The sequence below is a fragment of the Astatotilapia calliptera genome, chromosome 23, assembly GCF_900246225.1.
Source record: "Astatotilapia calliptera chromosome 23, fAstCal1.2, whole genome shotgun sequence".
Taxonomy (NCBI): domain Eukaryota; kingdom Metazoa; phylum Chordata; class Actinopteri; order Cichliformes; family Cichlidae; genus Astatotilapia; species Astatotilapia calliptera.
The window spans coordinates 41209408-41222869 of NC_039323.1; the positions used below are offsets into that span (position 1 = coordinate 41209408).

The 13462-nt window shown below is 40.8% G+C and overlaps 1 protein-coding gene across 9 annotated transcripts in view; it reads left to right on the plus strand.

Moving 5' to 3' along the window:
* The window catches only part of dmd (dystrophin), a 287948-nt gene that overhangs the window by 121429 nt on the left and 153057 nt on the right, over positions 1-13462 (plus strand). For all 9 annotated transcript variants that reach the window (XM_026159166.1, XM_026159171.1, XM_026159168.1 and 6 more), the window contains 6 exons: positions 99-194; positions 1268-1366; positions 2530-2711; positions 4413-4563; positions 7697-7816; positions 9002-9103. In XM_026159166.1, coding sequence (XP_026014951.1) covers positions 99-194; positions 1268-1366; positions 2530-2711; positions 4413-4563; positions 7697-7816; positions 9002-9103 — 750 coding nt within the window. The remainder of the gene's footprint in view (positions 1-98; positions 195-1267; positions 1367-2529; positions 2712-4412; positions 4564-7696; positions 7817-9001; positions 9104-13462) is intronic.

A 13462-nucleotide genomic window follows, 5' to 3' on the forward strand; every position in this document is an offset into this window, starting at 1 on the left:
ACCCTGGTGCCCTCCATTCTTCTGTTTCTCCTCACGTCATCTCCACCATCGGACTCTGTCTCTGCCTGTTATCTCTAACCTGTTGCTGCCTTGTTTAGTTGCTGGATCCCAGCCAAGAGGAGCTGCAGCAGCGTCTCAGTCCTCTGCCTGCAGGAACCACCAGCCTGGAAAGCTACCAGGCTGCACTGGAGGAGGTAAGACAATGTGGTGATGATAAAGGACTCATATCTACTTTATAAAACATTTAATGTACAGAAGCAAATATTGTGTGTGCGTGGGTGTGTCTGTGTGTGAGTCACCACCTTCCTGCATGCGACATCTCTCTCTCAGTGTATAAGAAACGTGTGGTTTCTTCGATGGCACACTGTCGCCGGGCAGTGCATTTTAAATGCAGACTGTTCCTACAAACATTTGTGGAAGAATGAGTTGCTTTCAGGAAATCAGTGACTTTCATTGCGGTACCATGATAGGATGCCACCTGTTCTCTACTAAATTTTCCAGTGGATGCTGAGGTACATAGTCCAGAGAGGTCGCCAACTTTCTGCAGAGTTGATTGCTACAGATCTCCATACTTCATGTGGCTTTCAGATTAGCTAAAGAATAGTGCGTAGAGATCTTTACGGAGCTGTATTCAAGCATTATATCACCAAGCCCAATGCAAAGTGTCAGATGGAGTAGTATAAAGCACGGTGGACAGTGGAAACGTGTTTTCTGGAGTGACAAATCCTACTTCTCTGTATTGCAATCCAACACATGAGACAGATGAGGTTTGGTGGATGCAAGGAGAACGGTTCTTGTCTAACTGCATCGTGCCAAGTTTGGTGGGAGATTATGGACTCGGCGCCCTATTTTCAGTGAAAGACACTGTGGACAGTTTCATGCTCTCAACTTTGTGGCAAGGATTTCCTGTTCCAACATGACTGCTCACCAGTGCACAAAGCAAGGTCCATAAAGACATGTGCCAGTGAGTGTAGAAGAACTTGTATGTACAGAGTTCTGATTTCAACCCAATAGTGCAGATAGATCAATCGGACAAATGATGTTTAAAAATGAGGTTTTCGGGCAGGAGGAAAAGAGGAAGACCCGAGAGAAAGTTCATGCATGTAGTGAAAGAGTAAATGCAGAGGGTTGGTGTGATGGAAGAAGATGATCTGATATAGCAACCCCTAGAGGGAGAAAATGAAAGATAAAGAAGAAGAAAAAAACTTTATTTTAGAAAAAAAAAGAAAGTATGCTATTGTTATGTTAATTAAATGTAACTTTTAAGGTCTTGACATGGCTTCTGTCCGCTGAAGATGGTCTCCAGGGCCAGGCTCCTATCTCCAACCATGTGGAGGAGGTTAAGGAGCAGTTTCACACACACGAGGTAGGACTAGTGAAATCCTACTGGATTGTGGTTTTTAAATTAAATAAAGGTATTGTATTATTTTTTAAGATTCAACACTTATTTTCAGGATTCCCACAGCTGACCAGTGAATTTTTTAGAGTTAATAGAATTTTAAATTCTTTTGTCAGAATAGTTTAGGGTGACCAAAAAATAGGACACGGTCATGAAGAGCTTTAATAATACTGTTTGTTTAAAGAAAACTTTGGCATATTTAAACAACACCTTCTCTGTGCTGTTAGTGAATGGTGAAATAGAAAACATGTCATATGGGCATTTGAATAGTTTATATAGTGTAGGACACTAGACAAACTAAAGTACAGCTGGTAATAAAATGTTTGCACTGTCTTACGTTTCTAAAGGGATTTTATGTTTTCACACATTTGCGTACAGCTGGATCTTTGGAACTGTATAATTAAAGGTGAAATGCCCAAATAACACTGAGCTATTATTCCATGTGCACAGGATTAGAAAACTTTTTTCTTTTAAAGGACTCTCATATTTGTGTCACAGCAGCTGAAAATGTATTGATTATCACTGATCCTCTATATTTTCCGATGTCATCAATCCATAGAATATCCAATAGCTAAAAAAATAATTTTACAGTTTCACAAAATAAGATGTGAAGGGGGACGTTAAAAATCTACGGTATCAACGTCACATTTTGCCTGTGAAATGTGATCAAAGAGCAGAAATATGAAAAGGGTTTAAGCCACAGTCAGAATAAACAGTTGCAGTTACGTCAGTTAAATCTGTGAGATATGGATATCTTACTGTAATAAAACTTTATGCATGGAAAAGTTTTTAAATCTGTTGTTTGTAAGCATTTTATATCTGGTATGGAAACAGCTGGTCTCCTGCAGTAGCTGTTTGCAATGGGCAGCTGTTTTTAGCTTTAACTGTAAGCGATGCATTAACTGTACTGAATGGGAGCTTCTAGGACTTTGATGCACTCACTTACTCTGACCATTCTGCCTTCTGATATCCTGGAAGGATCACATTGCAGTTAAGTGTTCAATAAAAATAGATGAAGCAGTAGGTGCCATAGTAATATGAGGTACCCCCTCACCTGTGTAGGATTAAAAAATAGTTGAATTACTGTGAATATGCATGTGCAATTCTTCCATCTGTTTCTTTAATAACAGGGGTATATGGTGGAGCTGACAACACACCAGAGCAGTGTAGGACGAGTCCTCCGGGCCGGTGCTGCCCTGCTGGGGGAAGGAAGCCTGAGTGAAGAGGAGGATTCTGAAGTCAGAGAGCAAATGAACCTTCTCAACTCCCGGTGGGAGCACCTAAGAGTCGCTAGCATGGAGCGACAGAGCAGGTACATACATTAAACAAGCATCAGTACAATTAACAATATTAAAACTCACATCTATCTTATTGATCTTGTTTTGACAGAAGCCTGGTCATGTGATATTTTGAAAGTATTTTCTTAGAAGATACATCTTTAAGTCATTTTCCATCAGTTAAAGTTAGTTAAAGCAACATGATGAGTAGTCTCCACTGAGACTATTTTCAAAGCACTTTGAATCACCTTGTTGTTGAATTGTGCTATACAAATAAACTTGCCTTGCCTTTAATGGGTCTAAAAAGGTTTCTTGTTTGCATTGGTGATTATCAGAGATCGCATCAGTGAGAGCTTTGATAATCACCAATACAGTTTAACATTGATTGTGACTTTATGAAATTCTATTCACTTCTCAAAATCTTGCATCTTTGCTGAAAGCGGCTCGAAGACTGTAAAACCCTTTTCAGCACCACCAGTATTATCAGGCGTGATATACAGCTGTGATCAGAACTTTACACTCATCATGGACACGAATGTCAATCCCCAATGTAATTTCTTTGATTTTGTTCAGCTGTGTTTTCCAGGGTGGAATCATTGTAATGTGTACATATTTGGGTGCACAAGTTTTCTTTATTTATCTTTATTTTCTGTAATCCACACAGGGTTAAAATTAGTATGCAGGTTCAAATATATGCATAGACTGCCACTAATATTTGGCCAAACATGCCTTAGCAAGGTGCACTTAATGATTGTCATCGAGAGGCTTCTGGCATAATTGTGTCTGTATATTTGTGGACACTTCTTAAAAATAGATTTAATTTAAACTGGTTAGTTTCTTGGCCGGGATCAGGCTTTTAAGCATACTCCACAATTTTTTCAGTAGGGTTGAGGTCAGGGCTTTGAGAAGAACATTCCAGAAGCTTAATTTTCCTTTTCAAAAACAATTCTGATGTGTATTTGGCATCATCGTCCTGTTGGAAGCTCTTGAAGTAGAGCAGGTCACCTACTAATTGGAAGGTTGGTGGTTCAATTCCTGGCTCTCCCAGTCTGCTTGCCAAATATCCTTAAGCAAGATACTAAGCACAAGTTGCTCTCAAATACATCCATTGAAGTGTGAATGTTAGATAGAAAGCTCTTTGATAGAAGAAAGAAGTCCATTTGATTTTGGGTGAAGTTGGAGAAAGTCCTTGTTCCATCCACTCTCTGCAATGTTCCACTAAACTCTTGCAGCAAACCAACCCTAGTGGAAAGCCTCACCTTTACACCTCCAAACATACATTTCCATGACACTCATGCCCATGATAAGTGTATGTAATTTGACCTAATACAGTTCTCAAAAAGACTGCTTTACCACTCTTCACATTTAAAAAATGTTTTAATAACACATCTAACAACTAATGTCATCCCACTAACACCACACCACTAAGACAAGATACTAAGTGTCAGTCAAGTAAATCAGCTCTAATCGCTAGTGCCTGAGGTTTAAACCCTTCGGTCTCTGTGGATGGTAGCATGATCCACCAGTGTTAGTTTAGCACTGTCAGGTTAACACTGCCACCACGCCACACCTCCTTAGTCCAAAGACATGTATGTTAGCTTAACTGATGATTTCAATGTGGCTGTGTGGAAGTGAGATAGATGAACACTTGGCAACAAGTAAGACTAGAAAATAGCTATGTAAATACCTGCTGTGGTTTCAAAATAAGACATTACTGAATTGCATCTCACTCCCAGACTCCATGAAGTTCTGATGGACCTGCAGCATGAGCAGCTGCAGCAACTCACAGACTGGTTGGATGTGACAGAAGCACGTATTAAGAAGATGGGGGCTCAGGCACTGGGACCTGACCTGGAGGACATCAAGCGCCGAGTAGAAGAACACAAGGTGGGCGTGTACTAGGCTGATCCTTGTTTTTGAAAGATTGCTTTACTAATCCAGCCATGTTGTTCCCTTTTTCCTTATAATGTTGCACAACAAGTTGTCATTCGCAGTTAAAGTGATTAAAACATTCCTTACAGTCTTGCCATTAAGCTTTTGATTTCAAAAAGAATTTAAAAAAAGGGTGGCTCCAATCCAGCATCTACAGATCTTAGTTTAAAATAAAACTTTGTAGATAATCAAAATCAAACTTGCTGATTACACAATCGTCTTTAAAGTGTGTCGGCATGTTTAGGGAAACCTCCCTGAATGTATCAGGGATATAGACTCATGCACATTCGCTTTTTGTCTCCCTGGTCATGCCCTGTGTCTGTCTCGTCTCTCTGTGTCCTGTCTCTGTGATTATTTGTTTTCCCTGTCTGGTCTAGTGAATACATCTTTAGTCCTGCTCCCAGTATTTATCTGTTTCATCCTTTTGTCTCCTCAGTCAGTCGTGTCTCCATGTCTGTTTATGTCCGCTCCCTCTGTCAAGTTCACGTGTCTTATCTGGCTCTCAGCGTGTGCATTACATACTGTTTTATTTTGATAGTCCTCTGTCTCATGTGGGTCATGTTCAGTTGTGCTTCCTGTGTCTTGTCTGTCAGATTCTGTTCAGCTGTGCTGTGGCAGGTGTGTCCACTCTGCTCGAATCTCCTCCTATGTACATATTATCTGCATCTCCCTCGCTTCTTTGTTGCATCTTTCCTCATGGTGTGTGAACATCTGTCCATCTGTTTACCCATCAATCTGTTCCTTACCCAGCTCCGTTGTTGTTTTTGTTGCCTGAACATGAACATTGAAAACATTTGCATTCATCTTGCTAAATTTAATTACCCCACTGCCTTACTGCATTACCAGCACTGGAACCATAAAACTCACAAAAAGAGTTGTTGCCATATCTACTAAAAGTTAGATTTTTGAAACACATGGCCTAATTTTAGTCATTCATAAGGTAAAGAAATATAAAATCTCTATAATAAAGTTATTCCAGAGCTGGAATGACCTGTGTGTACACATTAACCACTCTTTTGAAGTCTATGAGGAATAATCTTCTGTGTGAATCATACAGCAGTAAGAGTGTGTTTTTTCATACATTTCCTTTACTTAATTTATGTTGAAGCCTCTCATTTCCACTCCTTGTAGCTTATGAGGACAGCAGTAAATCCATAGCAGAACCTTCATGGAGAATCATGGCCTCATACTTGGAGGTACTAACTTTTATCCCTGCCGCTTCACACCTGGCTGCAAAATGGCCTGGTGGAAGCTGGAGATCACTGAAGCCAAGAGGTGACCAGAAAAAGCAAAAACCCTGCAGTGATCTTGAGCCCACTGAATCTTACCACCAAAGCATAGCTCCTAGACCAGGGGTGGGCAATCTCAGTCCACGAGGCCGGTGTCCTGCAGGTTTTAGATCTCACCTTGGGTCAACACATCTGAATCACATGATTAGTTTGTTACCAGGCCTCTGGAGAACTTCAGGACATGTTGAGGAGCTAATTTAGCCATTTAAATCAGCTGTGTTGGTTCGAGGACACATCTAAAACCTGCAGGGACACCGGCCCTCCTGGACTGAGATTGCCCACCTCTGTCCTAGACCGAGTGGTTTCAATAAACTACCACGAAGATAGAAAAATAGAGGAATCATGTTACCTTCACCCAGACTAGGTTATAGGGACTCCACCCTAAAGTCAGACCAGGGGACGGGCATTTGGTGAAGTAGTGCCTGAAGTAAGAGGAAGAGGTCAACGTAGTCATGATCCAAGACGTCAGCTGACGTCAGAAGAGGGAGGTAGTGCTCTGCACACATGGACTGGAGTGTGATGACCTCTACTGGGGACATAGTGAGGTGGCTGTTGGAACATTTGAAGATCTCCTCAATCCCAGGGTCACACCTTCCATATAGGAAGCAAAATGTGGAGATGAGGGAGACAACTCACCCATTATAAGGTCAAAGGCCACTGAGACAGTTTAAAAAAACTACTTGATAGTACTTCTCCTTGGGAGGAGGAGATTCACCCTGAGTTCCTTAACCTGTTCAACCACAATGCCCCCTGTACTGGGGGAAGAGGAGGAGCTGTGCTGGTTTGTGCTTCCACAGAAAAGTCAGCAAAACGCTCACAAATCCATATCCATGACCACCAAACACAGCTAAAACATCAAACATCTAAACAGCAGGTAAAAAAGATCCTGCAAAAAGGTGTAAACACGAAGTACGGATTCCCCCGTTCACCCAACAGCATGTGCACAGACAGCGTCTCTGCTGAAAGCACAGATCTACAGATTTCAAAACTGCAAGTTTGGCCTTCGTTTGCTGGTCCAGTAAATTTTGTTTAGAGCGTGACAAAATTACACTTCGCATTTTGCTATATGCTATATAGAGGTTAGGGGTTATATGTTACTTTGACACAATGGTATCTGCTGTGATGTTTACTTTGTTGTGATGTTTATTTTGATACCAAGGTGGTTTACACAGAGTTTGTAATCATTCCTTTTTGGCGCGTCATTTTCAAGCATACAGACCCTGAAATGTAAAAGTTCAGGGTCTGGATGTTATGGGGCTGTCTTGGTTGAGCAACATCTCTGCAACACTTTGTGAAAGTCAAGATTGATAAACTGGGGTTGTGGTTTCAAGTAAGCAACTCAAGTGTGTGCTCCACCACACACAAGGTGGTGTACTACATATCAAACAATTATTCAGTCGTTGTGTGATTGAACTTTCTGAAAGACTTCCTGCTTTAATTCAAGACAGTTTCTAAAAAATGTACATTGCCTGGCAATTACAGCCATCCTGCACATGATCGGTTTTGCTAGCATTTGACTGAATTTGAGCTGCAAGTGTAGCTGTGCACACTTCAGAATCCATTCCACTACTATCAGCTCTCACATCATCTCTGAACATTTCCACTCACAGACTTACAGGCCCATCCCCTAAAATTGCTCCAACATGTTTGGCAGCATGTGGTATCTTCATGATTTCTCTCCAGTCCGTAGTTTTCTCTTCACATTATTCTTTTGCAGGTTAATCTTGAATTTAATCTGTGATTAAACCATCAGCATTTTGGGAATTCCTTATACTGATGGGTGCCAATGTGTGCTAAAGCTCCTGCAGGAGGACCTGGAACTTGAGCAGGTGAGGGTGAACTCTCTGACCCACATGGTGGTGGTGGTAGATGAGAACAGTGGAGACAGCACCACTGCTGCCTTGGAGAACAAACTTCAGGCAAGTACACACACACACACACACACACACACACACACACACACACACACACACACACACACAGCACATATTTTTGCTGATCACACAGATTAGCAAGAGATTTTATTGACGGGCTAATTTTCTGTCTAAATGTTTTTTGAGTTCTCTTTTTTGTCTCCAGCAAAACGTGGGCTTTTTGTTTCTAATGGAAAATACATTGAGCTTGTTTTGTCTTTGCAGTTGTGCAGTAATTAGCTGCAGTAAGACATTGTTGCTGTATGTGTGTTTATCTTAACTTTTTGCTAAATTAATTTACTTGTCATCATCACACAAACTCCAGTTCTTTGTCTTTGTGATTAATTATCCATCCTTCTCTTAGCCTTTGATGTGTACTTGTTTGTTCCCACTGTTAACTCACAAAATCTGCAATAATTAAAGTAGAATTCCTAATGCTCCAGAAAAATTGAGGGAAACACAAGTGCTACAAACTGCAGTTTGACTGGTTAGCCTAAGGTTAGCCCCAAAATTGAGTCAAGCCCTTCAAGGGTAATGTGTTAAAATGTTATGCCATCTATAATTTGGAGAGACCATGAAACTTATTTTTCATCACTTGAAAAAGAAACAAGAGAACGGAAAATTAATCCGCTGGCAATAACGAGAGTCGGTTTTCTATGGTTTGGACAAAAATCTGACGGTAGAAACAGACTGACTGTGGGCACATCCATGAGAGCTGGTAAAAGCAAGAAGGATTACAGATAAAGAGAAAATCAAATCTGGAGCCCATTGTAACATATTTTATTTATGGATGAGATAAGCACAACAGTGCAAACTACAGCTTGAATCAGAGGTAAAGGCTGCTGTGAACCAAAGAAAATTAGGACACTTACATAAAAGGATGCATTAAAAACGTCCTTCACAAAACACAAATTTGAGAGGTGATCGATAACATAGTAGGCTGCATTGTATAAAAGGCATGATGACCTGAAAATGAAGCGCTGGCAAACCAACCTCACATAATGGTGTTTGACAAAGAGCAGAAAACTGCAGATTCCAGGTGTAACATCAGAGGTCTCTGTCCAGAAGAGGGTAAACCTCAGGAATAGTTTCTCCAACTCTAAGGACTCAAAAGCTTGAGGATACACATATCACGCTCTAGGGGACTGAGTGGGATCTATATGGGTGTCTGTGTTTATTTCGTTTGTGCAGGTGCTTGGTGACCGCTGGGCAGCGATTTGTAGATGGACAGAAGAACGCTGGATTGTGCTGCAGGAGACTCTGCTGAAATGGCAGCACTTCACCAATGAACAGGTATGACTGTCTAAGGTAGGATCACAGATAAGATTGCTGATGTCTTGAGAAACCCGAATGTGTCTATGCATGTGAGGGTTCTTCACCTGTCTAGAACAGATTGGATAAATGCTTCTCGTATACACTTATTGTCTACATTTTATCTATATATGTTCAACTTGCTCATTAACACAAATGCACAGATCAGGCATAATATTATGAATAAGAATTTTGAAAAAGTGTGTAAGTGTACGGATTTAAACGACCAAACTGTGATAGCTTGACTGGTTCAGAGTATCTCTAAAACTGCAGAGACAGAAGCCAGGAGAATAAATCGGCTGTTCTCCACTGAACAATCTGAGGTGTACTCTCAGTAGCAGGCAAACAATAAATGACCAGCCCACCAAGGGTGAAGACAGAGAAGGATGCAGCACATAAGAAAATGCTCATTGGCTACCTCCCCTAACCTCGCCTAGTAACCATCACAGTGGAATAAATCCAAGAAAGAGTCTCACGCATGAAGAGTTGGACAACACCAGGCTCTGACATGATTCACAGTTACTAGCTAAACAAGCTGACAGCACTCTAGCTGCTAATGAATGACCTGCACATGGAATGGCTAACCAAAGATTAGACTGATCCCCAGATTCCCAGAAGAGGCTGGTCCCAACCAATAACCTGCCTCAGCGCCACGTGGAAGCTCCTGTCAGGCATCATGGCTAAGATGGACAGACATATGGCTCAACACATGAGTGGGTCACACAAAGGAATTGTCAGAAATACCAGCTACTGTTAGATACAGTCACTCAAGACCAGAGATGGGCAGTAACGCGTTACTGTAATCCGATTACTTTTTTCAAGTAACGAGTAAAGTAAGGGATTACTATTGCAAAAACGGTAATTAGATTACTGTTACTTTCCCGTAGGAACGCTGCATTACTGCGTTACTAAAACCGTGATTTTTTGCGAGAATGTCTCATGACAGTGACGTAAGCGAGTGCGCCGTTAGTGACAACAGCTGTGTGCAGATCAACAATGGATCACATATCGAGTGCGGAGAGAGTATGAGCGTGCAGCGTTTAAAGCGTGGAAGTACTGACCTTACTTTGAGTTTAGTGTCCGCTGTGCGTGGGAAGAAAACTTCTTTTTACAGCGAAAAAACCCCTAAACTTCCGAGCAAGCACCGAGTAGCTACGAGGTAATGGGAAACTCACAGAGAAACTCCTTCCACTGACCGCTGCGGCACACCTGCACCAGGACAAACCTCTGCCTGCCCCACTCCTGATTTATTTTCTGCTGTGTTTTACTTGCATCTATTTGAAAGACTGAGTGTAAACACAAAAAATATTTTATTTTATGTGCTGGAATGTGCAGAAAATAGGTTTAAATGTTAAACTAATTTATTCAAGTCAGAGAATGTTGCATATAATTAAATGTTTGCTTGATGCATAAAGTTAAAAGATTAAAACTAATAAAACAAGTTTTAAAAAGAGACTTTTCCATTTGATTATATTTTGTATGATGGATTATGCAGAAAAAGTAGAATTGGGCTGAAAGATCTATCGCTTTATCACCTCTTCAGGTTGTAAATCGTGAAACTGAAGCAACTAAGTAACTAAGTAATTAATTATTTTTGAAAATAAGTAATCAGTAAAGTAACGGGATTACTTTTTTGGGGAAGTAATCAGTAATTAGTTACTGGTTACTTTTACAAGTAACTTGACCAACACTGCTCAAGACTGTAAGATGAGATTGACCAACCTGAAGGTGCTTTATATTATAAAGTAGAGACTCTAAAACTACATGATCCTATTACCAAGGAGATGGACTGTCCCTGTATGTTCTGCATAGGTCCTAATCAGCATCTATGCCCTGCCAGTCGTCAGGTACAGTGCTAGGATAATAAACTTGCCAGAAGAGGAGATAGAAGCCGCTGACATCAAGATAAGAAAGCTCCTTACCATGCATGGAGGGTTTCAACCTAAATTCAACACCCTGAGACTGTATGCTAAGCAGAAGGAAGGAGGCCAAGGAATAGTGAGTTTTAGAAATGCAATCCAGGAAACAACAGAGATCCACGAGCACATCAGGAAGATAACCACGACTTATCATGGATGCATGTACGTGTAGTACACAGGAACGGTACAGAAAATAAGTATTTTAAAGGCTCTGGAAAGAAAAAGATGAGAGATGTATCTAAAGACCTCAGAACAACTGTCAAGACAGTAGTGAAGGACTTAGCCAAGTGGTGAATTCCTTTTGAAAAAATCCACTTCACACCTTTAAGCCACACTAAAGTCTGCTAAGGACAACCTGGAGCAAAATCATCCATACTGGAAGCTGTTTGGTCAGATCATACGCAGCTGTGGTTCTTTGGCTTTATGTTTGGTGAAAGAAGGCTGAGGCTTACAAACCAAAGAACATCTAATAATGGAACTTGGTGGTAGGAGTATTATGTTGTGGGGATGGGTCTGATGTCTGGAACTGGGAAACTTGTCAAGATGGAAGGATTAACCCTCAGGGGACAAAAATGTATATAAGTGTATATAAGTATAAATTATCAATCAATACACCTGAGTTTTACTTAAGACTAACACATTACCACAAATTGACCCTTCATTTTACAATTTAGGGGCACCAGACCTTGTTTACATAAAGTATCGTCTGTTTTTGAGCGAAAATAAAACGAGACAATAAAATATTTAAATGTTCAGATTATTTTGACTGTCTGAATAACCACAGAGTGCTGTATGTTGAACTTTAGTGAGAATGTTTTTTTTAATCATTTATAAATTTTAAATGGCAGCACATAATCACAGCTGTTGTCTTCAGGGGTCAAAATGTCCCCATCTGCTTTGATTGATACTTAATTAATATGAAGTAGATTTTCCCCCACTTTTAATTAAAACTTAATTCAAACATTTTGACACTATTTCTTTATTTCATTTCAAATTTATATCTGATAAAACCTTATTTATACAAAATGATTCTTTGTTTTTGGGTAAAAAAATAAATGAAATCATCAGTTATCGTGAGGATCGTTTCACAACCAGAGTCGGCTGCTTTAACAGATGATCACAGACGGGTTTATGTCAAAGTTAATTTAGAAAGCTGTTTTTAAACTACTTCAAGTTTTTTACTGGCATCAAATAATCACATCTGTTGTCCTCTGGGCTCAAAAATGACCCCGTTTGCTTTGACTGTTTATAAAGCAACAAGTATAAAATATCATCCATCTCTGTGTTTCAAGGTTTTATTCAACTTTATTCCAACTCATTGCCTGACAGTTTTCTATATTTTGGCATGGTAGGAGGGCATGAGTCTGAGTGAAGGCAAACTTTCATGAGGACAAAGGCGTGTCCATATTTGACCCAAGTGCAGGAGGAAGCTCAGGTTTATTCCTCTGCACTGGTCCCATCATGGACAGCATTCTTTCTGCAGTTGCAGGCCAAGGGGCATATACAGTAAACAAGCTGTTACAGGTGATTGTTTTCTTTTGGAAACCTGCAATGTTAGGGACAACTCGCGTGTCGTGACTGCAGGACAGACGGTTTGCCATCGTACACGAGCATGTTCCATGTACAGCTGGACCTGCATCACATGCTGCCCATGTTTGTGTCTCATAGTTCCCTGGTTTACTTGGATGTTCTGTTGGACAGAGTCCTCTGAAGGGGACTTGGTGCTCATACAGTCACATCAGTACCAGGATCTTACATCACAGCAGGAGGAACACCCACGTGTTCCATACACCTCACAGGAGCACGTTTGTGTCATGAACGACGATCATCTATTGTGTCTTTATCAAGAAATTATGTCCTTTTTGTGCTTCTGTGATTAATCTTGTGTCAGCATGAAAACTTCTCTACCAGACTCAGGATGTCATAAACTGGCCGTAGCGACTCTACTGGATGCACGGCAGTAAGAATCAACACACCCACATATGCCTACAGCTGCATTCGGTCCATTTTTCTTCCTCTCTTGTTGTCCCTCCTTGTTCATCATTGAGTTGGCTGTAGAGCAGGTCATCTGCTAATTGGATGGTTGTTGGTTCAATCTCTGTGTGCTCTAGTCTGGAGTTCTTACCAAGGTGTCCTTGGGCAAGTTACTGAACCCCAACTTGGTCTCTGATGCATCCATTGGCATGTGAACGTTAAAAAGCAGAATACAAGCAGAATACACTGTGTATAATGCTTTCAGTACTCGAGTAGAAAAGCCACTGAAGGAGTATGGGACCTGGCACATGTGCTTGGACTGTGGTAGATCATCTTTCTCTGAGGCACATGAGAGAGTCAGGCATCGTCTGTCACTGGGAAGGTTAGAAGACCAGATCAGTGTTTCCTCACGTTACTGCAAATATTCCTCTGTCTCAGCTGATTCCTC